The sequence below is a fragment of the Myxine glutinosa genome, chromosome 13 (assembly GCF_964187855.1).
Source record: "Myxine glutinosa chromosome 13, kmMyxGlut1.1, whole genome shotgun sequence".
Lineage (NCBI taxonomy): Eukaryota > Metazoa > Chordata > Myxini > Myxiniformes > Myxinidae > Myxine > Myxine glutinosa.
In genome coordinates this window covers 16,084,293-16,112,104 of record NC_136273.1, presented here as the reverse complement: position 1 = coordinate 16,112,104, position 27,812 = coordinate 16,084,293, and the positions used below count along the sequence as shown (strand labels likewise).

The following is a 27,812-nucleotide window of genomic DNA, read 5'->3' as shown; positions in this document are numbered from 1 at the left end:
TCACCTTTATCTATCAATATTGTTGAAATGAAGATCACATAGCTGTATGTCAAAATATGTTGAAAAAGTCAAAGCTTTACATGGGGTGTACTTACTTTTTCACGTGACTGTATATATATACATGTGTGTGTGTGTGTGTATGTATTATATATATTATATATATATATATATATATATATATAATATATATATATATATATATATATGTATATATATATATATATATATATATATATATATATATTATATATATATATATATATATATATATATATATTATATATATATATATATATATATATATATATATATAATATATATATAATATATATATATATATATATATATATATATATATATATATATATATATATATATTATATATATATATATATATATATTATAATTATATATATATATAAATGAAGAAAATGTAAAAATGGGAGTAAACAAAGGAACAAGCAGAATTTGTTTTTGTATTTACCTTTTGGAGGATTGAAAAAGTTGAAAAACGAGTCATTGGGAATTTCTTTTGTGACCGTTCGGATGATTCCTCGGCTACGGTGTTTCTGCGTCTTCTGCAACAAGCGCACCGTGACATTTCGCCCTTTGTACCACGCAATGGAACACCTGCCGGATCACCAAAAAAACAAATATTCCCACAGGGATGCCTGTGATACATTGAAAGTCAAAGTGAAAGTACAAGATGACACCAAAAAAAAAAAAATCGGAATGTAGAAAGAAACTCCTTTTACATAATAATCAATGAAGAATACTCAAATTGGAATATACATTGTGGATAAAGATGGGAAAATAAGACAACATGGCAGACTGAAGGGTTTGACAAGTTAAACAAAGAAGAAAGTTGTTCCTGATTATGGAACAAATGCAAAAGCAACTGGCATGAGATGAAAAAATAAAACAATGAATGAAAAAAGAAAATTATTAGATAACAATAGATTATAGTGGAGAGCGATACCCTGTGCAGGAGATTATTTCAGGGCCATCAAAAGATAACAGATTGCTTGAATCAAACTCATTCTTCAGATGGTACGTCTTGGTAAGAGTTGAGTTGCTGAAATATTCATTTGGGGAAAAGCAAAAATCCAGCTGGTAGCTCTGCAGACAAAAAGAAAAAAAAGTAGTAACAATGCACAACGAGAACGGCACTCGGTAGAGTGCATAACTCTGCCAGGCTGAACAGTTTATGCTTTGTTCCCCACTGCGAAGCCAGATCTGGACCTAAACCAAAATCGAATCAGCTTGTTTTTGTCACCTAACCAACTCATCCACCAAGTTTCTTCATAATCCATCCACAACTTTTTGAAATATCAGACTATATATCGTTTTTGGGCCCCATCTCTCAATTATGAAGAATCACTTTTAAAAATTCACGTATCTGGATCTGTAAACAATCAAATCAATGCGTCCTCATCATACACCCAATCTGTCCTCCTAGTTTCGTCCGAATCCGTCCACTACATTTCGAGATATCCTGCTCACAGTGAAACAGACAGAAACAAGGGTGAAAACAAACTCTGTCCACATCGGTGGCAGAGGCAATTATTAGGCAGTGAATTAAACGCCAATTAATTACCAGCCATGAACACCACTATGCAACAATAAGGTCTTCAGGAATAATGAAAAGAAAAGGGAATCACCATCAATCATACCATGGGCTCCCCAGGAGATGAGTAGATAACACAGACATCTTTGAGATACCTCAGGATTGGCTTGTCGTGTTCCTGTGAATGTGAAGCACGGAGTCAAGACAGGAACTCAAAACCACACACTACAGAACAGAGACCTTAAAGCATTGGCAAAATGAGGCTTTTTGTACTCTGAGGTGACACAGAATGATGCCGTAACAATTATGGCAAGTCCAACTGAAATTGCTTGATACCTGAATCATATCGCTGAGTTGAGGAACATTGCTGAATATAGTAAGCCAGAAGTTTGGGATCCCTGCAGGCATATTGCTATTGGAAGCAACTGCACTGCCTCCCGGCCCATCAAGCCACAATTTGGCCTCCAACTCAGTCTGTACACAAGCAGCATATTCATGAAACAAAACATGGCTTTGGAAATAAAAAGCAAACAAACCTTGCATGATCACATGCACAATCAGTTTACTATGTAGCATGAATTGTGAAATGTAGCGTGAATGACATGTCTCATTTCTCGACATCCACAACTCCCTTCTGTGAGCAATACATTTAGCGTATTATTATTAAAATAATATATTTTTAAACATGGGGAGGGGGTGGGAGGAAGGTGCGTTAATAGGGGCAAAGCATGAACAAACACCAACAGCATATTTACCTTTTGACGAGACCCTCTCACAGACATCACAATAACTGCACATGCCATGGCTTGCTCTGGAAGCTCTTGCTTTTTTTCTTTTCCAAATCGAGCCAAAATGTTCGACAGACAGACCAAAAAAGCATTGTTTTCTATTGGAGCCAAATAATACTTATTGGACCCAGATGGAATTAAAGGTAGAAGGAAGAGACATATGGAAATGCTGTTGAATGCAGAGAATGAATGGGATGGCAACACAGAGAGTAACCCAGTTTTAGGACCGACAGAGAAGATAACTGAGAAGGAAGTTGAGGAAGCGATAAAAGCAATACACAACAACAACATGCATTTTAAAGGCCATTTTCCCTGCTAGAGCGGGGGTTAGCCTTGCGGTCCCCATGACAATCTTCTCCATTTTGCCCTATTTTCTGCATCTCTCCTTGTTAACCCCCTTGCCCGCATTTCTTCTTCCACCATCTTTAGCCAAGTCTTTCTCGGTCTTCCCCGTCTTCTACTTCCTTCTACATTCATTTCCATCACTCTTCTCAACCAGTCACTTTCATCCTTCCTCAACACATGACCAAACCATCTCAACCTGTTCCTCTTCACAGCATCAATCACAGGCTCTATTCCCATCATCTTTCGCAATTCATCATTTGTCTTCCTCTCTCTCAACGATACTCCGCACATCCGTCGAACCATTCGCATTTCCACCCTTTCCAACCTTCGTTGCTGCTCTACGTTCATTACCCATGTCTCGCTCCCATAAATCATAACACTTCTCACACATGCAGCATACACCTTTCCCTTCAGCTTCAATGACACTCCCCTCATCATCAGCACGCCACTCAATTCCCGAAACTTCTTCCATGCACATCTCACTCGAGCAACCGTTGCCGAGTCTGATCCACCTTCTCCATTCAGCATGTCTCCGAGGTAGCAAAATGTTTTCACACCTTCCAGCTTCACACCGTCTCCAAGATCCAACTCAACATTTCCTCCATCTGCAGCTCCCTCTGTGCACACCTTACATTTGAATGTAGCTGCCACACTGGTTAATGACCCTCTCAGACCACTACATTTTTGATGAACCCACTCAGCGCACATTGTACACTGAATGGAGTTCACTCCGACACCCTTCCTACACACAGCACAGGGCCACTTCCCAGTTCTTTCCACCTCACCACATGCTTTACCACTTGCCATCACCTTCGTCTTTTCGATATTCACCTTCAGACCTTTTGTCTCCATACATTCCTTCCACGTGTTCATCTTTTCCTTCAGTCCATCCATACTTTCCGCAATCAACACCAGATCATCTGCATACAACAACTCCCACGGTAAACCCTCCTTTACGTTCTGAGCCAGCACCTCCATCACAGCTACAAATAGTAGTGGACTTAGTACCGACCCCTGATGCACTCCCACCTTCACCTCAAACTCACCAAGCGATAAAAGCAATGAAGAGTAGAAAAGCGGGAGGGCCGACGGGAGTTGTGGGAGATATGTTGAAGGCAGCAGGAAGTTGGGGTGTGAAGAGAATGACAGAGATCTGCAATCTGGTGGTGAAAGAAGGCCGCATTCCAGTGGATTGGGAACTGAGTACCCTCGTCCCTCTCTGCAAGGGGAAAGGTGACCCTCTGGACTGTGGCTCGTATCGAGCGATAAAGTTATTAGAGCATGGAATGAAGGTATTGGAAAGGGTGTTGGAGAAGAGGATAAGGAATAAAGTGAAGATCGACAAAATGCAGTTTGGATTTATGCCAGGAAGAGAAACGACAGATGTGCTTTTTATTGTAAGGCAGTTGCAGGAGAAGTACATGGAGAAGAGGAAGAAGAAGAAGAAGAAGTCTCCACGCATGGCTGGCGGACTTCCTCTCTAGTCGTAGTCAACGTGTGGCCCTGAATGGGTTTCTCTCATCTCCTCTTCCTGTTCAGGCTGGAGTTCCACAAGGCAGTGTTCTAGGCCCTGTCCTTTTTCTGGTCTTCATCAATGATCTCTCTGACTCTCTTGAAAATCCTCTGTATCTCTTTGCTGATGACTCTACTCTCTGTCGCTCCATTCTTCATCCCTCAGATCGGCAGTCTGCTGCCTCCTCACTCTCTGCAGACCTGGACAAAATCACAGACTGGGCAAACAAGTGGAACATGTCTTTCAATCCTGACAAATCTCACACTCTTACGATGTCTCTCCGAAAAGACCGACTGGACAACCCTCCCATCCACTTTCTGAATAATCCTCTCCAAGAAGTTCTGTCACTCAAGCTTTTGGGTCTCACTATCTGCCATGATCTTTCCTGGGAAAACCACATTTCAAATCTGGCCTCCAAAGCCAGTCGCCGACTGGGCATCCTCCGTCGTGCGAAGTCCTTCCTTGGCACACCTGAGCTCCTCACCACATACAAGGCTTTCATCCGCAGCTCAATGGAATACTGCTCTCCCCTCTGGGCTGGTGCTCCTGCCTCACACCTAGCTCGTCTTCACGCTGTTGAAACCAAAGCATTCAGAATCATTGGAATCTCCCGCGATGAAGCTAACTCCAAGGGCCTCTCACTCACTCACCGCAGGCAGGTTGGTGGTCTTTCCATCTTCTACCGACTCCTCTCTGGCCTTGCCCCCCCAGCTCTCTCTGGGCTCTGTCCCGCAAATATTCCTACAGGTCGCACAAGATCTGCCTGCAACCCTCTTATGGTCAAACTGCCAAAATCAAGACTCTCTGCTCACCTTCACTCCTTCATTCCTCTTTTCTCCCGCCTCTGGAACAAACTCCCTCACTCTCTTCAATCCCACTCCACCCTCCAGGTCTTTAAAACAGCTGTTCACCACCATCTCTTATCTTCCCCCATCCAAAACCTTGATCTTTTCTACCCCCGCTAATTTCACCCCAATTCCACTTTTTTGAAATACCAACTTCTGTCCTGGAAGTCATTGGTGTCCTTGTGTTTTATACTTCTCCCTCCACCCCCCCCCTTCCCATGCCTCCTCCCCCCAAGCCCTCTCCCTTCCACACATCTCCCTGCTCTCAAATGTTGTGTTTGTGTGCTTCACCTTCTCTCCCCATCTTGTTTTCCGCTCCCGCTTTTTATATATTTTGTTTGTCTGGTTGATTTGTTTGTGAAGTAAATGTTAGCTCTTTCACGAGCCTCGATTCAGTATACAAAAAAAAGTTGTTTCTTGGGTTTGTTGATCTGGAGAAAGCATTCGATAGGGTTCCACGCAAAGTAGTGACATGGACAATGAAGAAGTTAGGAGTGGAGGAATGGTTGATCAGAGTAGTGATGGCAATGTACGAAAGAGCGCGCACAGCTGTAAGGACGAAGGACTGGAACAGTGGTGAGTTTAAGGTGAAGGTGGGAGTGCATCATGGGTCGGTACTAAGTCCACTACTATTTGTAGCTGTGATGGAGGTGCTGGCTTGGAACGTAAAGGAGGGTTTACCGTGGGAGTTTTTGTATGCAGATGATCTGATGTTGATTGTAGAAAGTATGGATGGACTGAAGGAGAAGATGAACAAGTGGAAGGAATGTACAGAGACAAAAGGTCTGAAGGTGAATATCGGAAAAACGAAGGTGATGGCAAGTGGTAAAGCATGTGGTGTGGTGGAAAGAACTGGGAAGTGGCCGTGTGCTGTGTGCAGGAAGGGTGTCGGAGTGAACTCCATTCAATGTACAATGTGCGCTGAGTGGGTTCATCAAAAATGTAGTGGTTTGAGATGGTCATTAACCAGTGTGGCAGCTCCATTCAAGTGTAAGGTGTGTACAGAGGGAGCTGCAGATGGAGGAAATGTTGAGTTGGATCTTGGAGACGGCGTGAAGCTGGAAGGTGTGAAAACATTTTGCTACCTCGGAGACATGCTGAATGGAGAAGGTGGATCAGACTCTGCAACGGTTGCTCGAGTGAGATGTGCATGGAAGAAGTTTCGGGAACTGAGTGGCGTGCTGATGAGGAGGGGAGTGTCGTTGAAGCTGAAGGGAAAGGTGTATGCTGCATGTGTGCGAAGTGTTATGATTTATGGGAGCGAGACATGGGTAATGAACGTAGAGCAGCAACGAAGGCTGGAAAGGGTGGAAATGCGAATGGTTCGGTGGATGTGTGGAGTATCGTTGAGAGAGAGGAAGACAAATGATGAATCGCTAAAGATGATGGGAATAGATCCTGTGATGGATGCTGTGAAGAGAAACAGGTTGAGATGGTTTGGTCATGTGTTGAGGAAGGATGAAAGTGACTGGTTGAGAAGAGTGATGGAGATGAATGTAGAAGGGAGTAGAGGACGGGGAAGACCGAGAAATACTTGGCTGAAGATGGTGGAAGAAGAAATGTGGGCAAAGGGGTTAACAAGGGGAGATGCAGACAATAGGGCAAAATGGAGAAGATTGTCCTGGGGACAGCAAGGCTAACCCCCGCTCTAGCAGGGAAAATGGCCTTAAAATGCCTGTTGTTGTTGTGTACTACTTCTCCTTAAGTTATCAACTTGTGTTCATAGAACACCTTACCCCGTGCTGTCTTGAGAAACAAGGACATAGGCGGGGTCTGAAAGCGGCAAATTTGATTGGTTGTGATGACAAATAAAAGGTCATAATATTTTGTCCAAGTACTACTAAATGAAAGGTTTTGAAAGTGCTCAGTCGGTGATTTGTGTTCCACATGGTTCAAGTATTATTAAATTGACAGAAACATGATTTTAAGGATCATATAAAAATTATTCTGGACGTTTATGCCCATTGACACAGCATCTTTTATACCACCTTATTTATCACGTTACATTGGTTATTCATGCCTGTTGTTTGTGTTTATATCCTTGATAACCAACTGTAAGTTTCCTGTTTGGAATTATTTTAAATTTTGTTTAACTGCCAAAAACGATAAACATTATCTCACCCCTCTCTGCGCATGCGCAATCGGAACAAATTCAAAGACAAAGTATTGATAAACTACAGGCTCGTGTTCCAATTCATGTTGAAGACATGACATTCAATTGAAATGAAGTTGTTCCTCGATTACAAACTGACGTTTCTGGACAGAAGAACAGACAGACATAAGTGAACCAATTGCCTAACCCTGCTTTTCCCTTTGGGTGCATGAGGTAACTATGGAGGACTATTTAATACAAGAAATAAAATAAAATAAAATCGCACCCATGTCCAAAGTAAGCAGTTCAGTTTGGCATTTTAATATGAAATAGGCAAAGCCTAGAAACAAACGAAACCCATTAGAATTACCCTTTAGAATTACTCTTTATAACCCTCTAGAATTACACATGGTGGGGGTTAGAGAGGTTCTTCATTTTTGACGGATGGACGGATTGGAAGGACATAGCCAAATATTCAAGCAGTTTCACCGCTTAAAATTTTATTCAAACCGCTCTTTAATTATTGATTTATATGATGAGTAGGATAGCTGTTTATCAGGTTGCTCTATTGTCTTCTTTTTATCTTTTTATTTATTTTAAGCAAAGTCAAGGCCTGTGAAGCAGCTCGGACACAGAATGGATCAGGATGCATCAGAACAAAAGGACCACCAGAAAGATGGGTGGGGGGGGGGGGACACCAACAACATGGCCAAATAACAAAATAGATGGAGACGGACAATCCAGAGATGTGGGTAAGATCAAGAGTAGGAGCGGATGCAAGGGGAGGACAAGATGGATACAGGAGCAAACTCTCAGAAAGGTAAAACTGGAAATTTGGAAGGAGTTGGGCTTGTGGGTGGGGAGAAGGGATGGCAGCAGCAGAAAAGATAATGGTTTTGGATGGGGGATGATCTGCTATGGTGGTGAATAGCTGTCTTGAAAACCTGGAGGGAAGAATATTGAAGAATGTGGAAGTTAATTCCACAAGTAGGAAAAAATAAGAACGAACGAGTGAAGTGTGCAGTGATTCTGGATTTTGGGAGTTTCACCAGGCACTCAGAGGGTGCAAGACCGATAGACTGGATGCACTATAGAAAAGCCACATCCTTCACCCCCACCCCCCCACCCCCACCTATTCCTGCATAGGGTGTGCCCCCATCATGGAAAAAAATATTTCTCCAGCAGTCATAATTGTGATGTTTTGACAATGGTGAACACCAGCAGAAGCCCGACATGCATTACAATCATCCATATTTTCCTCTCCAGGTATTTTCATTCACTTACCCAATCTCGGCCCTGCAAGCACGTATACAGGTAGACACAATTATGCCTTTGCTCCTGCATTCAGAAATCTTCACTTACACTAATATCTTCCGTTGGTTCTGAGTCTCCCATGACTATCTGCCTTCGCTGAAAAAATATTGTGCCAGTGTTAGAACCAAAACATGCACGGAGATCAGCAGCAACCTCAATACACAATTCCAAATAAATAAATTAGATGACAGTAATCAAGGCATGAGGTAGGAAAATAGTGAGGAGGAGAAATTAAAAAGAATGCAAAAGCATTTTCTAGTACCCTCTCGCGCAAGTCGGCACAGCACAACACCAAATTCCGTTCCAGTTCATGCAATTGCCGATAGAAGTCCACCTCAAAATGCATTTCCTTGGCCTTCAATGCACGCAATGCCCACACTCTTTTGTGCAAAGGCACTGGAAGGCTGCGGCCGTAATGGGAGAAATAATGGGGAGGAAAGAGAACAGAAAAAAGTAGGATTCAGAGCACCTTTTCCCACGCAGTCTTGAGAAAATAAGAACATGGAAAGGATCTTTTCAACTTTTGCTTTGCGTTTCAAAGCACGATCTACGAGCCACCATTTTGTCTGACTATCGGTATTCCCCAAAGCTGAAAGACCCTTCCCATGTCATTTTTTCCCCTCAAGATATTTGATCGAGTCAAGATTTGATTGGTACTGCAAAAAACATTTGATTGGTCGTGCTAAAGTGAAGGTTTTTGAAAGCATAGGGAAAGTGATTTGTGTTCTACAATATTCAAGTATGTAATTAAATTGAAATAAAATAAAGGTTTTAAAGGCCGTAGCAAAAAAAATTAAGTTCCATAAGATTGCCACCGTTTATGCACGGTCTTTGACACCACCTTATTTAACACGTTAGATTAGTTATTCATGCATGTTTGTTAGTTCTTGGAAAATAGACATATTAGAACAACTGTCAATTAGTTCAGAAACAGTAAGGCTCCTGTTTGGAATGATATTAAATTTTGTTTGACTGCCGGACAGGCAGACAAAATGAAAAAAATTACCTTACTCCTCTGTGCTCATGCACGATCAGGATGAGATTTGGTAGAATTTGCCAAATTACTGCTAAACTGCAGGTCTGTATTCCGATTTGTGTTCAAAATATAACATTCAATTGAAATCAAGTAGTTCCTCGATCATAGACTGACTGACGTCTGTACAGACAGACGAGGTGGACAAATTGCGTCTGTTCAGAAAGACAAGGTGGAAGCAAGGAGGGAAGGGTTTGGGGGATTCAATTCTGATTTTAAAAAAGCAGGATTAAACACGTGTGTGTGTGTGTGTGACTGTGTGTGTGTGTGTGTGTGTGTGTGTGTGTGTGTGTGTGTGTGTGTGTGTGTGCGTGCGTGCGTGCGTGCGTGCACGTATATATTATTGCGGTTCTCCAAACGTCGGCCTTCCCCTTATTAAGGGGGGATTAATCCCCTTGTCTTTTATCTGGCCGACGCGATCCCGGGGGCTATAACATCCTTCCCGGGCAGCGTTAAATAGGGTTGTTGGTCAAATTTGGTCCTATTACCTACATACTAACGCTGACCGGAAACGAGGAAATAACTCCCGCCCGAACCACGGCGTTAGTGGACACGCCGAGCGAAGCGAGCCGTGATTCGGGCCGTTAGCAGGTACTAAACCCGATTGTAAGCGGTTACTAATCGTGCCACGCTTACCCAATTGAGAAAAGACTGATACGGTCAAATTGAGAGGAAACCAGGAAGAACAGGTAATTTATTAACACTTTGTACAATTAGAAGAGGAAAAGAAAGAAGGGAATGTACAGGGAAGAGGAAGAAGCAGATACACAGGGCAGCCTTAATAACAGTCTTAACTTATTCCCTGGACACGGGCCCGTTCACTCTCAGGGTCACTCACACGGGGTTTGTAGATGGTGGTGTTGAGGGTCCAAGGGTCCACAGCTCGTCCGGTCCCCGACTCGTACTGTGCAGATGGTGGAATACGGCAGGCAGCTCTCCCCGTGGCGTAGGCGCGATGCGGACAATTATATCTCGGGGGATCGGTTGGCGATTAGATTCGGCGTACGTAATACTTGCACCTGCGCCTTTATATGCGCGCCCGGTAAGGTTACGATCGATGCGCCACTTCCCCAATGTCCTTCTGCACGCTGCAGTCCTCCGCAATGCGTGCCGTGCGCCCGCCCTCTATAAAGCTTGTTGCCACAGCGCGTCTCTTCCTCTCGTAATTACTCAAGCGTCTCTCCCGTAACTCAACTCTCGACCAGGTCAAGCGCCTCTCTCTCCCGCTCATAACTTGTTCACAATGATCACAGTTGTGTCCGTTCTCACAACTCAGGTACAATGTTCAAGCCCTCTCTCTCCTCATAACTGAGGTGGGGGCCTCGCGCAAGGGGTTATATTGCCACGCCCAGCGAACCCTCTCGAATCTCTAGCCACACCCTGTCAGGCGATCTCACTCGAGCCCTGGTTGGCTGGTGAGGACTTACCGGCTCCGCCTTGATGGCTGCTTGACGTGGCCGCACCTCCACCCTTGCGCTCCGCCCCCTTTTTGGGCCTTACCTCGTGGCCTTTGGGCTGGTTTGAGCGGAAGCCCAACGAGTTCGCGAAGGCTGCTGGCAGCCTAAAGAGCGAGGGCGATGTACAGACTGGTTAGCGCTTAATGGCGTCGATTGAAGGGAGGCTGCAAAATGGATGTATGGGGCCTACTCTTATTTGTTTTACACAACGCAGATGCAACTATTGGACATGGCCTTATCTAAACACATACTATGAAATAACTAACGTCCTAAGGTGACCTAAGCGTTGCTTGTGGCCTATCTATGGGGTGCAACCTTTAACCTTTAATGATGTTACCCGTGTTGGGTTCTCAAAACCGCAACAATATATATACACATATAAATATATATACACACACATAATATATATATATATATATATATATATATATATATATATATATATATATATATATATATATATAACTGTAAGAAATAGTAGAAACTCCAAAGTACGAGCAGGGCGTCTCATTTGTATTCAATATATAATCGTTAGATTAAATAAGACGCGGACGTAGCTTCAGGACGTCGATCTTTAATCATTTAAAGATCGACGTCCTGAAGCTACGTCCGCGTCTTATTTAATCTAACGATTATATATATATATATATATATATATATATATATATATATATATATATATATATATATGATACACACACACGTGTATACATAGTGCCTATAGAAAGTCTACAACCCCTTTCAAAATGTTCACCTTTTGTTTTTTGCCTTATGGCCTGGAAATAAATTGCATTAAATCAGACAACCTTTATCCATACCTTTACCTTTATTTATTAGACTCATATTCGAAATAATTTTCCCATATTAGACTCATACCTTTATTTACACATTGTAACTCACAACCGCAAACTGAAAAACAAATTCCACAAATTTAATAAAAAATACAAAACTAGCATATCTTGGTTGGATAAGTGTCCACCGCCTTGAGTTAATACTTGGTGGAAGCACCTTTGACAGCAATTACAGCTGTGAGTCTGTTGGGATAGGTCTCTACCAACTTTGCACACCTTGATTTGCCCATTGTTCTGTACAAAATTCTTGAATCCCAGTCAAATTGCGTGGGGAACGTTTATGGACAGCAATCTTCAAGCCATGCCACAGATATTCGATTGGATTTAGGTCAGGGCTCTGACTGGGCCACTCAAGGACATTTATCTTTTTGCTCCTTAGCCACTCCAGTGTAGCTTTGCCTGTGTGCTTCGGGTCGTTGTCATGCTGAAAGGTGAACTTTCGTCCCAATTTCAGGCTTCTGGCAGACGGCAGCAGGTTTTCCTCTTGGATTTTTCTGTATTTTGCTCCATTCATTTTCCTTTCTACCCTGACAAGTGCCTCACTCCCTGCTGATAAGAAACATCCCCATAACATGATACTGCCACCACCATACCTCACAGTGGGGATGGTGTTCTTTGGGTGAAGTGCTGTGCATATAGGCCCAAAAGTTCTATCTTGGTTTCGTCAGACCACAAAACTTTTTGCCACATGGCTTCAGAATCTTCAGAGTGGTTTTTTGCATACCTCGAACAGGACTGAAGGGTGGGCTTTTTTGAGTAATGGCTTCCTTCTTACTACCCTACAATACAGGCCAGACTTGTGGGGTGCTTGGCGCATCGTTGCAGAGGAACGGGCAGGATAATGACTGTACCTGAGTTGCTGTGTTGTCATGATTTACACCAATCATAAAACAAACAATTATTTTGCACAAATTTATTTGTAGTGTTTGTAATATTACATTTTTATAAGCAATTTAGGTTGAAGATTTAGGTCAAAAGAAATTAATACAATTTCAAAAAAAGAACCCCTCAGCACATACATACGGGAGGGGTAGGTGCAGACTGGAAGTTTGGGACGATTGCACCTCACCACCACGTAATTAAAAACACCTCACCACCACGAATTGAAAACACCTCACCACCACGAAATTGAAAACACCTCACCACCACGAAATCGCAAACACCTCACCACCACAAAATTGCAAACACCTCACCACCACGAAATTGAAAACAGGTCACCACCACGTAATTCAAAACACCTCACCACCACATAATTCAAAACACCTCACCACCACATAATTCAAAACACCTCACCATCACATAATTCAAAACACCTCACCACCACGGAATTGAAAACACCTCACCACCACGTAATTCAAAACACCTCACCACCACGAAATTGAAAACACCTCACCACCACGAAATTGAAAACACCTCACCACCACATAATTCAAAACACCTCACCACCACATAATTCAAAACACCTCACCACCACATAATTCAAAACACCTCACCACCGCATAATTGAAAACACCTCACCACCAAGTAATTCAAAACACCTCACCGCCACGTAATTCAAAACACCTCACCACCACGTAATTCAAAACACCTCACCACCACATAATTCAAAACACCTCACCACCACGTATTTCAAAACGCCTCACCACCACGTTATTAAAACACTTCACAACCACAGAAACAAAAGTTTGAGGGAGTACTTCAGTTTCAACACAGACACTGCCCAGATATGTAGATATATAGAAAGACGAGCTTGGCTTGGCTCGGCTCGCTGCGCTCGCCTCACCACGCGTCGTTACTGAGGAAAGGGCTTATTTTAGCTGAGGATAATGACTGTACCTGAGTTGCTGTGTTGTCATGATTTACACCAATCATAATGCAAACAATTATTTTGCACAAATGTATTTGTTGTGTTTGTGATATTCCATTTTTATAGGCAATTTAGGTTGAAGATTTAGGTTGAATGTTTTTTTTTCCAAGAAAGAACCCCTCAGCACATACCTAGGGTAGGGTGCATCAAACGCCCCTATGTCAAGAAAACAATCTGTCCCCAATTTTATTTTGTTCCAGTCATAAAATAAAGTTCCTATGCAAAATTTGGTAAGGTTTTGATATCATCTTCTGGGTCCACCTCAGCAAATTAGATTTTGAGTCGGTAGTATCAGAGTCAGAAATTTGACACGCAGCTGTTTTGAGGCCCATAAATAAAAATGAAAGGATTGACCGATTGCTACATACAATAGCTCTTTGGAAAGGTATTATTGTGCGCTGTAGCAATATATAATCATCATAGGGATAGGGATATAATTCACTTATACACAAATAGTCAAAATCATGATTTTATTGGTATAATCATATGTATTATAGATACCAGAATGATATAATTTTTATTTCAGTAGAATCATATATACACAATCTTAGCATTTATCATCTTAATACGAGTACATCTGACTATGGATGAACATGAAAATAGAAGCAAAACAAAGATACTGTAGTTTTCATGGATATTTCTGACAGTTTAGTCTTGAGCTGCTCGCTTTCGAAGATTCGGTTTCTCCTTGCGGTTGTGCTCAACAACTTGTAGCACATTTTGGTAGTGGTCTTCACTTCTGGCTGCTGAAAGGAAGTCAGAGCTAAGCTTAACTCCCCTTTCTGCAGAGTCATTCACCACATTCAAGGCTTCAACATTAGTCCATGATGTCTGGTAGGCTGCAGAGTTAGTCCATTCTTGAACATCGGTAACTAGAAATGCCCAGTCAAGCTTCAGATGATGAAATAGGTACCATGAATCTGGTCCAACAAAATCAGCCAGAGTGGTCTTCTCAGTCAAGTCATCAGGAAATCTGGGCTTTCCAAACCCAGTACCAAACCGTCCTTGTGGGTTGGTTACTGGAAAATCTGGCTGAACCTCCAGAAGTCTGTCTGCCAGAGCACGGCGATGGTCATGAGGAACAACTGAGCTGAAGAGGGCAAGTGGAACCATCTCTTCTGTGAGGTACCAGAGATGTCGTTTGAAGGCTTTCAGGGCACTTCTTGAGATTCCAGCATTGACAGCTTCATACTGTTTCAGTTTGGAGATGAGCTGCAGGTCATTCCATGGGGCATCGGTGACAGAGGTACATGTCATCCACCAGGAGCTGTATACTAGAGTGACAAACGTGACAAATTCTCTGATCTTTGGCACTTGTTTTTCTGTGGTAATTGTACCTGCTGGAAGATCAGCGATTTGTTTTTCGAAGAGACATAATTTGATTGAGTAGAGGAGCTTCGCCATCCATCTGGCTTTATGCAGTGCACCAGGACGCTTGAAGGTTATTTGATGTTCAGCTACTTCACCATCAAGGAATACAGTACACAGATCAACAAATTCCAAATAATCATCACGTCTTAGAGATTGCTCGGTGTGACAGAGTCTGAGAACATTATTTTGCCAGTCACTTGTCAAACTTGTTGCTGCTTCATTTAGTTGAGATGGATCAAATCGTGAAAGTGGTTCATTGAATGTGTGTGGAAACATTTCAAAGTTCTTGCGAAACCTTGAGAAGAAGAAGATATCTGGTGACTTAGATGCTTCAACTTTAAGATCAGTAAAAATGTGCGTAAGAATGACTTCACCAATGTGGTGTCTGCAGCCTGACCACAGAAGAGCTTTGTTAAGCCGTTGTTGAATTGTTACACAAGCTGCACTGATGTGGCCGGTGTTAGATGCAGTTGTGTCAAATGTCAAGTTGACAACATTCTCTTGGCAGTTCCATGATTCAAGTAGGTTATTAGTCAGCTGAGCAATTATATCTCCAGATTTACGGTCTGTTCAAGGCTTGTAGGATGGAACACCCAGCAGCTTCATATCAGTTTGAGAACCCAAAAGCACAGCCAGGCGTTCTTCAAAAGTGTTTTGGTTAGTTAAGCATGGAAGCAGCTTTGAGTCCCAGTGCAACGTAGCAAGCTTCGGAGGTATCCATTTGTCCTTACAGGTAGTAGCAATATGCTGTCCAATTTTGCGTCTTGATTTATCTGCTGTAGCATATGATGTTGACACCTTCGCTACATCCCCTCCTGTTTCTTCAATAAGAGCTTCTGTGAAAGCAGCCTGTTGGGTTGGTGTCATCTTCATCCTTGATGCCAGTGAAACAAGACTGGGCCTCTTCAGGATGTCATGTGGAATGAAAACTGATGTGCCAGGTCTAACTAAACGATGATGACTTCTTGAGGTTGTTGGTGTGCTTGTTGAAGGTCCAAGAGTTACTTCTTCATCACTGTCACTAATATTATACACAGTGGTTGTAGTATTTATGTTGAACTCCAGCTCCATACTTTCTCGCCTCTCTGATTCTTTTTCCTCGCGGTTCACTTTACGCTGCATCTTATCTGCCAACAGTTTATCTTGGCAGCCAAATGTTGCACAGCGATCTGTCTTCATAGATTCCAGGAATGCTAAGTCTTCAGGATTCTTGATGTGAGAACTAGCATCATTGGGCCACAAGGGAAATGTCTCCATAAATTTCATCTCCATTTGATTCACCTTTGTGATGCTTGCTGGAGTTGTTCTTCGGTTGATAGGGATTGATCTAAGCTTGGAATTATCATCTGCAAGTTTGATAATTTTCTCAATAGCCTTGCGTTCAGAGATGATAGGAATATTAGCCTTGCCATAAAATGGTGTCACTTTCTGCAGTACAAGCTTTGCTGATTCCCACCGAGAGCGTCGTTCAAGTTTGCCATCTTCCGTGTGCCACATGAAACAACATAGTACTTGTAAACAAGTTGGAAGTCTGGTGCCATTGATCTGGGAATCTTGTTCAGTTATGGCACTTCCAAGACCAAACACCTTGGTGGACTCTCTTGTTGCAACAGATGCTTTCTTTACTGTGCCATCCATTGTTTTATCTGAAAGAAAAAGGTAGTATTCGTAACAATAATGTCATTTCATAATTATGTACAACAAATAAATCAATTATCCAATTTTATTAGAGTATAGCCTAATAATTGTTTTAATCATCTTGTCTAGTTTAAAGATCTCTGTAAAGACAAGATGACTACAACATTCAGGATATTCTTTAATTTATATATTATATTTTTAAAATACTCTTCATTTAGCTTTATATCCATATTTTGAAAAAAATCATTATTTTGACTATTTGTATATAAATGAATTGTATCCCTATCCCTATGATGATGATATATTGCTACAGAGCACAATAATACCTTTACAAAGAGTTATTATATGTAGCAATCAGTCAATCCTTTCATTTTTATTTATGGGCCTCAAAACAGCTGCGTGTCAAATTTCCAACTCCGATACCACCGACTCAAAATATGAAATGGTGAGGTGGACCCAGAAGATGATGTCCAAACCTTACCAAATTTTGCATAGCAACTTTATTTTATGATTGGAACAAAATAAAATTTGGGACAGATCAATCCAACATCTTTTTTAAAATAGTTGGGCGTTTGATGCACCCTAACCTAGGGGAGGGGTAGGTGCAGACTGGAAGTTTGGGACGATTACACCTCACCACCACGTAATTCAAAACACCTCACCACCAAGTAATTCAAAACACCTCACCACCAAGTAATTATATATACCTCACTACCACGTGATTTAAAAACACCTCACCACCACGTCATTTAAAAACACCTCACCACCACATAATTCAAAACACCTCACCACCACATAATTCAAAATACCTCACCACCACGTGATTCAAAACCACCACAACGTTACTAAAAACACTTCACAACCACGGAAACAAAAGTTTGAGGGAGTCGTTAAGTGACAACACAGACACTGCCCAGATGTGTCGATATATAGATAAATGACTGTACCCGAGTTGCCGTTTTGTCATGGTTTAAACCAATCATAATTCAAACAATTATTTTGCACAAATGGGACTATATTTTTTTCCCGAAAAATTTTTTTTATATATATATATAAATATATATTTTTCCCGAAAAAATTCCCCCAAAAAAAAATTGGAAATTTTTCAAAAAAATACCCTTAGGACATACCGACGGGAGAGATATGTGCATACCAGAATCTTGGTACGATTTCACGAAAGTTTGAGAAAGTAGTTCAGTGACAAGACAAGACAACACAACATAACACAGACACTGCACAGATATATATATAGATGACTGACTGTACCTGTGTTGCTGTTTTGTCATGGTTTACACCAATCATAACACAAGCATTTATTTTGCACAAATGTATTTGTAATATACATGATATTACATTTTATAAACAATTCAAGTTGAAGATTTAAGTTGAAAATAAAAAAACTTTTCCAAAAAATTAAGAATTTTTTTTTTTTTCCCAAAACTTTTCAAAAAAAATACGCGAAGGATATACACATGGGAGAGATAGGTGCACACCAGCAGTTTGGTACGATTTCGGGTAGGAGGCCATAAGCAAACAGACAATGCAGAAATGGTGAATGAAAAACAATAAATTCCACATTCCTGTGCCACCTGAAGTCGAACATCAAGCATGGACAGCAGGTTCGTAAAGGACTTCCACAAAAAAACGTACCCGTTTGAATGGTTCTATACCCAGTCAATGGCAAATCTGCATATGGCAATCCACGAATGTCAAGCTTAGAAAGTAGAATCCCTCACGTCATTTCCTCCTTCACTTGAACTCAATATCTCCATTTTCATTCCAAACAGCATAACTCCAATCACAAATTAAATTGCATCATTATAAAAAATAAACTTTTAACAACGTTTGTGACAAAAAACAAATATTTAAATCCGGATGTGAAGTAGTTCCGTACGGTTGGGTGAATACAATTACGAATTCAAAATCGTAATTGTATTCACTCAATTCCAAACGTTATTCCAATCATAAACTGATACTTTAACCAAATACTGTTCCAAATGACGATTGTATTGAGATATTATATTATCAAACCAGCTCATTACCGTCATCTGTCCATTTCCGGATTCACGGCAGGTTCGTATCGAGTTAATTTCAAAATCATAATTTTATTGAGGAATTTTTGAAACCTCCTACCTACCTTACAATATCCGCTGGGACCCAAAAACGTTCCACAGGAGGTGTGACGGGGCTAGCCACAAAACTGAGGGAGTAGTTTGGGGACGGACAGCCAGACACTCCTGTTTGTTTATTTATTTACATATATATATTTTTATATATTGTTGCGGATTTGAGAATCCTTTGTTGTAAATATCACCCTCTGTAAATAGTGTAATGATCCTTGTAAATACCTCCGTTAAGTGTAAAGGTCAAAGGTCATCCCCTTAGTTAATCCATCGCAAGCACGTAGGCCACCATATACCCTTCTAAATAGTTATTTCTTATTCTATGTAGTTTAAGGCTCTGTTTCCCACTAGTTGACCCTGCATTGCACCGAATTGAAATAAGATAGATCCCTCCGACACGCCCATGGCCTCTTCAAAGCGCCAGTACGGCGGCGTTCGCCACTACTGCTTTGGGCGGTTTTCTGCGGCGTTCGCCACGACTGCTTTGGGCGGTTTTCTTCACCCCAAGACTCCATTAGGCACGCGGTCAACTCGGGGGAGAAGGGCGTGGCCGGCCCATCGTCTTCAGGAGGTGGAGCCAGGAAGCCCTTGCGCCCAACCAGGACTCGGTGGGCACGGCTTGGTAAGGTGTGGTCATGGCTTGGTAGGGCGTGGCTATATAACCCATGGGGGGAGAGCCCCCACCAGCAGACGATTGAGGCAGCAGATGAGGGAGGGAGCCAGATGAGCGAGGGAGCACGAAGGCAGTTTCTGTCAGGAAGGCGCTTGAGTTGGTAAAGAGAGACGTGCAACCTGCGGGAGTACGAGTGAGGGAGACGCTGTTTCCAACCAGCCTTGCCACGTCACGCTCCGACGCGCTGCTGCGAACATCCCGGCGGTGTGGACCCGAGGGTGGAGAGTCGGCGGCTGCTCGCTCCCGGCCCGGCGGTTCTCCTGCGTCCAGCTGAACCTTCCTCTCCTTCCAGCCATTCGTTCCTGCCCTCATTCATCCATTTGTGTACGTGAGTTTGTTTTGTTTGTCTTGTCTGGGGTTTTAAGTACGACTGTATAGGTAAGCTAGAAATTGCTCTGTGTCCTTCTGATCCTTCCATTTCCCTGTAAATTGCATTTGATTGCTTTTCTTCCTTTAGTCTTGTGTAAATAATAATAAATCCTGTTCTTCCTACCTTGCCTTCTTTCCTTCACATCCGTTCGTCCTTGTCTTTTCCATCATTGAATACCTGTGGCACGATTTGGCCAACGCAGAAGAATCGGGTCTAGTTTCTGTTAATGGTTCAAGCCGCGGCTGCTAATCCGCTCGGCAAATTAACATCTTGTCCGCGGTCTCGAACCAGGTTGCTCACCTGCCTCTCTGGAGGGAGCTGGGCAGCTTCAGGACTCACGTCGGTCAGTCGCAGACAAGGGGATTAATTCCCCCTTGGTAAGGGGAAAAGGGGTCGACGTTGAGATCCGTAACAATATATATATATATATATATATATATATATAAAAAAATAAATACAAAGGTGGGCGGTCCGCTTCGAAAGTCCGCTTATCCGCTTATCCGCTGCAGCGGACTAACGTTTTCGAAGCGGATAAGCGAATCGGAACAACCCCCGGAAACCGAAGCGGATAAGCGTAAGCGGACTACCGAAAAATTAAAGCGCATCGCGATTCGCCAAATCAGCTGTTAGCCTGAGCCGTTACTCTAGAATTGTGAATATTTATTTAAGTGAATAATAAGTGAAAACTGAATATTTTATTGGACGCTAGAGCGGCAATAACGTCAAGATGGAGAGATTTCTGACTCTCCAGCCCAGCGGCAGTGCCAGGGACAGGCACACGAGCGACGCAAACCAGCAGTCCCAGCACAGCGACATCCACAACCCGGCGGTCAACATGATGGGGGACGTGGAGGACAGTCAGGAGATCTGCGCCCTGACCCCTCAGCTCGCGCGCAGCGAGAGCAGGATGTCGCTGGACTCAATCGAGTCGGCTGAGATCAACGTGACAATGGACACAGACAATTCCTCAAGAAGGCCCACGAGGTGGAGGAGGAAGACGAGGACTAGTCAACAGACTGCTAGTCTGTTGACTAGTAGACTCTCTTGTCAAAGAAAGGACGGGCAAATTGATTTTTCTTTAATGTAACTTGCATATATTAAAATTATATTTCAATTAACTGTAGAGTAGAGTAGAGTCGAGTGGAAAACTTTATTTCAATAAATTTTGAATAAATTTTATTTAAATAAAAATGTATATTTTTGATCTTAAAAGCTTTGTTTGTCTTTGTAGTAGTTAGAAATGGCTATTTAGGCTTAAAACGCATTAAATTCCCTTTAGAAACGTCAAAAAGCGCTTTAAAAACGTCGAAGCGCTTTTAAAAAATCAAATCGAAGCGGATAAGCGGATAACCGGTAAGCGGACTAAGATTTTCGGCCGCTGAAGCGGATAAGCGAATCGGACTACACGGGCTGGCGGAGCGGATAAGCGGTAAGCGGACTTAAAATTTTCCGAATCGCGCCCACCTTTAAATAAATATATATATAGATAGATAGATATATAGATAGATAGATAGATATATATTGTTACGGTTTTCCGCCGCCCTTCCTACCCTTACCAAGGGGAGATCAAGCCCCTTGTTCCTTCGGGGCCGGCGTAACCGAGACTTGAAACGCCCCTCCCGGGCAAACGCAAGGTAGAGTTTCGGGACAAGTCTCACACGTACCTAAATAGCTGCGCCGCCGCGGAAGCGGGGAATCAAGCCTCGCACGAGCCACGTGTAATTTGGGTACACTGAGCGGAATGCGTACCACGTGGTCTGTGCAGTTACCGTTAGTATTGGAACCCGATTCGAGCGGTTTTATTCGTACCACGCTTAGTCAATGATGGAAAACACGAGACGTTCGAATAAAGGAAGAACACTATTTAATTATTATTTACACAAGTATGTACAAGTCGGTAGAAAGCAGACACAGAGCAGAACTTAAGCAGTCTTATATTAAGCCCAGACACGGGTCCGATCACACTCACAAAGGGGAAATGCAGGTAGGATGGTGTTCATGCGCTGCCTTGGTCGTCCAGGAATGGCTTCGCCCGGCGTGGCTCTCCACGGTCACAGCACGTCCCGATGAAGGCAAGCAGGTGGTGGGAGGGATCCTCGTAGCGCGTCTCTCGAACAAAGGGGCAGATGAGGCAGGCGGTTTTCGGGACGTGCTGTGACCGTGGAGAGCCACGCCAGGCGAAGCCGTTCCTGGACGACCAAGGCAAGTTGGCACGTCATATATATATATAATATATATATATATATATATATATATATATATATATATATATATATATATATACATATATCTATATATATATATATACATATATCTATATATATATACATATATCTATATATATATACATATATCTATATATATATATATATACATATATCTATATATATATATATATATATCTATATATATATATATATACATATCTATATATATATATATACATATATATATATATATATATATATATATATATATATATATATATATATATATATATATATATATATATATATATATATATATATAGGCTTATCTACGGTATTGGGACATTTGTGGCATGCCTCTGCCCTCTATTGTTAACTGAACTGACGAAAGCACAATTATTTTTTGTCGTACAAAATATTAAATTCAGATGTGGCACACCCTGGAGAGATACCAGAGATAGTTTGGTGCAAATAAAATACTTCGTTGGATTTTTATTTCAAATGAAGTTCCATGTCCACCCTCCTACAAAAGGGTGAAAACGTGACACGCCAACATATATCAAAATAAAACATGATTAGAATCACATATATGAGGTCAAGTTCTTTCCCTTATCTCTATAATAATAATTACAACATCATTAAGTAAACTTATCGCGTTTTTTTTTTTTTTTTGAAGTCGTTTAATATTTTTTCTGAATTTTCAAAAATGTAGTGCACGTTCGTTATGGCGTCTGTCCCCGAAATTACGAACGTGAAAGATAGGTTTTCACTGATTTGTTGTTAATTTTAATTCATATTTTCAAGTTCTTACAATTGTGTAGAACACCAGCTTCATTATGCTGTAGATGTTTTTTGCGTGAAGAGATGATCGTTTGCGAACAAAACGATCGCAAAATGTAGAATTGCATTCTGTCCCCGTCACCAACGTTACCATATGTTCAATATTATGGCAGGTAGGTTTATGCAGATCCAGTTCAACAGAAAGTCTCTCGATTTTGATAAATTTTCGGTATACATGACTGATGGATTGCAAAGCTGTATTATGATGTATTTTAAAAGTGTTCAATGAGTATTTTTTTGTCTGTCTGTCCCCGTTCGTAGCGTTACCATGCCTGAAGCGTGAGCTATCTCTGCCGGCATAATTTATTATAAACAAAAAGTTATCCTTATATTTATAGTTTTGGATAGTGTGCACTCTAAAGAATGAAATATGTAAAAATGAGAATCTGCTCATCAGCTTCATTTTTTGTCCTCCATGTAACACAAATATACCCCATTACTGTAGATAAGCCCATATATATATATATATGTATGTATGTATGTATGTATGTATGTATGTATGTATGTGTGTATATATATATATATATATATATATTCTGTATACATATAAATATATATATATACACATACAGTCACGTGAAAAAGTAAGTACACCCCATGTAAAGTTTGGACTTTTTCAACATATTTCAACATACAGCTATTTGATCTTCATTTCAACAATATTGATAGATAAAGGTGATACAATATAACAAATATCATGAAACATTTACATTTTGTAGTCCATTGTATAATTTAAATAAACATAAATGCAAATTTCGCATGTGGAAAAAGTAAGTACACCCCGACATTTATCACTACTTCAAATACCTAAAATTAGAATCAGGTGAACCAGCTCAGGTGCAAATGATTAGGACATCATCAGAGAGGATCTTGGAGGAACCTGTCTTATTTAAACCTCAGACATTTAGTTTGGTTTGCTCTTTTTTGTTGAAGTGTGCGGCGTCACCATGCCTAGATCAAAAGAGCTCTCTGAGGCCTTCAGAAGGAAGGTTGTAGATGCCTTCGAGTCTGGGAAGGGATTTAAAAAGATCTCCAAACAATTTTGAAATCAATCATTCGACTGTCCAGAAGATCACTTACAAGTGGAGAAGATTCCAAACAACTGCCAACTTGTTCAGGCCAGGCTACCCCAGCAAGTTCAGCCCGAGAGCAGACAGCAAGATGCTGAAAGAAGTCTCTAAAAACCCCAGAATGTCATCACGGGACATACAGGTAGCTCTTGCCACTGTTGATGTCAAAGTGCACGAGTCTACCATTAGAAAGAGGCTGCACAAATTTTATCTACATGGGAGGTGTGCCAGGAGGAAACCTTTGCTGTCCAGAAAGAACATCAGGACAAGACTAAAGTTTGCCAATGAACACCTAGGCAAAGACCAGCACTTCTGGAACAATGTGCTCTGGACTGATGAGTCAAAGGTAGAGCTATTTGGCCACAGTACCAGAAGACATGTTTGGCAAAAACGAAAGACAGCATTTGACCACAAGAACCTGATACCAACTGTAAAGCATGGTGGTGGAAATATTATGGTTTGGGGCAGCTTTGCTGCATCAGGGCCTGGGCAGCTCACCATCATAGAATCCACTATGAATTCTTCATTGTACCAGAGGGTGCTTGAGGATAATGTGAGTCCATCTTTTGGAAAGTTGAAGCTCAACCGAAGGTGGACCTTGCATCATGACAATGACCCTAAACATACCAGTAAATCCACCAAGGAATGGCTGAAAAGAAAGAAATGGAGGGTTCTGGAATGGCCAAGTCAAAGCCCGGATCTAAAACCCATCGAGATGTTGTGGGGGGGATTTGAAATGAGCTGTGCATGCAAGAAACCCCTCAAACATCGCACAGCTGAAAGAATTCTGCATGAAGGAGTGGGCAAAAATTTCTCCCAGTCGATGTCAGAGACTGGTAGAAAGTTATAAGAAACGCCTACTTGAGGTTGTTTCTGCCAAAGGGGGCAATACCACCTTTTAGAGCCAAGGGTGTACTTACTTTTTCCACATGCGAAATTTGCATTTATGTTTATTTAAATTATACAATGGACTACAAAATGTAAATGAATGAAATATGAATGAATCAATGATCATTTTAAGGCCATTTTCCCCGCAAGAGCAGCGGTTAGCCTTGCGGGCCCCATGACAATCATGGTTTCCTGTTTGAGGCAATGGTTTTTTTTTTATGGCTGGATGCCCTTCCTGACGCCAACCCTTAGTCGCCTCTTACGAATGCGTAGGGATACGGTGTACCTATTCTAAGCCGGGGTACACACCGGGATCATTCATCCCCAGAAAGCTGGTACTCAATTTGCCGACCTCGGAAGGATGACAGGCTGAGTCAACCCCCCTGGTGTTAATTTAGCGATCGACCAGGATTCAAACCCAGGATCCTAGGATCCCAACCCGGCACCCTAACCGCTAAGCCAACACCAGGCTACAAAATGTAAATGTTTCATGATATTTGTTATATTATATCACCTTTATCTATCAATATTGTTGAAATGAAGATCAAATAGCTGTATGTTAAAATATGTTGAAAAAGTCAAAACTTTACATGGGGTGTACTTACTTTTTCACGTGACTGTATATACACATATATAGATACATATATAATGCATATGTATATGGAGGGAGAGGAAGGGGTGGGGTGAGGTCAGAGGGGGGTTGGGTGGGAGGAGGGAGGAGAAGGGTGAGAGTCTGGATGGAGGAGGCAGGAATAGGATGAGGGAGGGGAAAAGGTCGGGGTGGGAGTCTGCAGGGGAATTGGAGTGGAAGGAGGGAGGGAAAGGGATAGAGTGTGAGGCCCTAGAGTGTGGGGTGAGGGTCTGGCGGGAGTGGGTGGGGTGGGATGGGTTGAGGTGGGATGAGGGATGGGTTTAGGTGGGATGAGGGAGGGGAAGGGGTGGGATGGGAGCCCAGAAGGGGGTGGGGTGGAAGGACAGAGGGGAAGGGGTGGGAGTCCGGAAGGAGGAGGCAGGGGGAGGGGTGGGAGGAGGTACCCCTTGTTGCCTGGCAAAGACGGGTACCTTTGCGAGTCAATAAAACCCAGCCAGGTCGACAATCAGTTGATTATCCTGTCCAGCCTAGCCTACATGAGGCACCTGCCCACACATTACTGTGGATAAAAGTTACAAGACAAGTTTGTATGAGCAACAAAATTTTACGTAAAATATTTTTATATCGACTTAGTACCATTATTCAGCTCATGTTCATCACAATTCCTTGGTGTTTATCTCCAAGCAAGTTGATTATTTTAAAATGGAAAGATACCCTGGGCACAGTCTCACCTGTTGATAAAGCTCAGAGGACCTTCATCTTCCATACCTTGCCTGACTTTAGGCTGCGCTTCTGAATCACTCATCCTAACCTGAGGAGAGTACACAAAGACACTGAATGAAAACGTTTGTTCATTTTTGTCCATTGATGAGAGGATATCGAGCAGAACCGAGACTGTTGAGTGTTGACACATAATAAAAATCCGTTTTTATCAAAATTTCAAAAGGTAATTGGTGTTACCATTGCATGGAGTTGAAAATTATGCAGGAACTGCATGTGAAAAAAAAGCAATTAAGCGATTCCTCAAACACTATCAAAGGAAAGAAATGGAAAGAAAAAGTATCACCAAAAGAAAATGAGGACATGGAATCAACCAGCATGATACAGTAGAGGACCCTGAGGCAGTGATGCACGTTCAAGTCGGATTTATTGAGATGGGATTAATAATACAAATATTGCAAGGGCATAACAGATCATATTAATTGTCACGCAGACGAAAGCTTAATGACAAGATGCAACTACGCCCGAGCGGATACCGTGAAGCTCAAGGTGAGACTTCAGTGATCTTCTTCTTTAACGGCCAACATTATCCCCACCTTTTGTGTGTGGTCGAAAAGGAGAAGCTTGGCCCGGGTCTTCGCAAATGTTCGCTCGACTAGTTAAGACAGGAATTTTTAACTTAGACATCGTGCCGGCAATAGCTCGCCTTCTCTTCACGAAGGACACCATGGGAACGTTAACATCCACCAAAGAATGCTGGCAGACAGGACGCCCATTTAACGTCCATCCAAGGGACAGCACACACATTGATGAATCATCCTGCCTGTAAAAGACCAGGCTAAGTTCATAGCCAGGTCAGGAAACGAACCCAGGCTGGACAGCCTGGAGGCAAGTATGCTGAGACTTCAGTAATAACATCAATTCTTTTTTTTAATGTTCCTTCAAGGACCCAAAATGAACCAGATTGTTCACCCGACAAAGAGGCAGCAACACGTGAAAAACCGTTCCTTAAAAGAGAGAGAAAGAATCGAATACACAAGATGTGGTAAACACAAATCCTAAGACAAAACCACAAAACAACCTCTCTTCCACATAGACATGACACACTCTCAAACAAAAACCAGGCAACGCAGAAGGAAACGCGTGTGGTGAAGAGCAGATAGCTGGTGAAAAATAGCTGGGGCACAGTGCTGAAGCATAACATGCATGGCACTATTAGTCTAGTAGGAAGACTAGGTCCCCCTGCACCCCCCGGAGATATACTTCTAATCAGTGTTTCTAGATTGGAAAAAATGTGTAGAAAATGACTAGCTATGGCCCCAAGCTGAAAAAATGTCCCACATACCATTTTTATGCAAATTACTGCTGCCATTATCAAAAAAACGATTTTTGACATATCTCAGCCAATATTGCAGATAATTGAAAAATGAAGGTGTCTAGACCCATGTTTTGAAGGGCATAGATCATGATAGAACTATTCATAACATGATTACATGTGTCTATGGTATACTAGTATGCTAATTAGTGCTTTATTTACAAAATAATCACAGTTTTACGAAATAATAGACTCATATTAAGGTCCGTCTACACAGACGTTAACACAAAGTTTTATTTTTCTAAATATTACAACTGTCAAAATAGTCCTAGC

General features: G+C 41.8%; 1 protein-coding gene across 1 annotated transcript; it reads right to left on the bottom strand.

Moving 5' to 3' along the window:
- Nucleotides 1-34: 34 nt before the first annotated feature.
- LOC144888566 (nucleosome assembly protein 1-like 4) lies at nt 35-26,262 on the bottom strand. The gene is made up of 8 exons (XM_078766983.1): nt 26,176-26,262; nt 8,727-8,868; nt 8,513-8,560; nt 1,904-2,041; nt 1,674-1,745; nt 980-1,119; nt 485-630; nt 35-42 (listed from the first exon to the last, which is right to left on the bottom strand). Exons 1-8 carry the CDS (start codon nt 26,247-26,249, stop codon nt 35-37), a joined length of 768 nt encoding a protein of 255 aa, XP_078623109.1. The 5' UTR covers nt 26,250-26,262.
- Nucleotides 26,263-27,812: the final 1,550 nt, after the last annotated feature.

Excerpts from the sequence above, each read along its gene's own strand:
- LOC144888566 (XM_078766983.1), bottom strand. The coding sequence starts at position 26,249 with ATGAGTGATTCAGAAGCGCAGCCTAAAGTCAGGCAAGGTATGGAAGAT. Across the intron at positions 8,869-26,175 it reads CCTCTGAGCTTTATCAACAG|CCTTCCAGTGCCTTTGCACA; the intron begins GTGAGACTGTGC and ends TTACGGCCGCAG. Across the intron at positions 1,120-1,673 it reads CATCTCCTGGGGAGCCCATG|AGCTACCAGCTGGATTTTTG; the intron begins GTATGATTGATG and ends TTTTGTCTGCAG.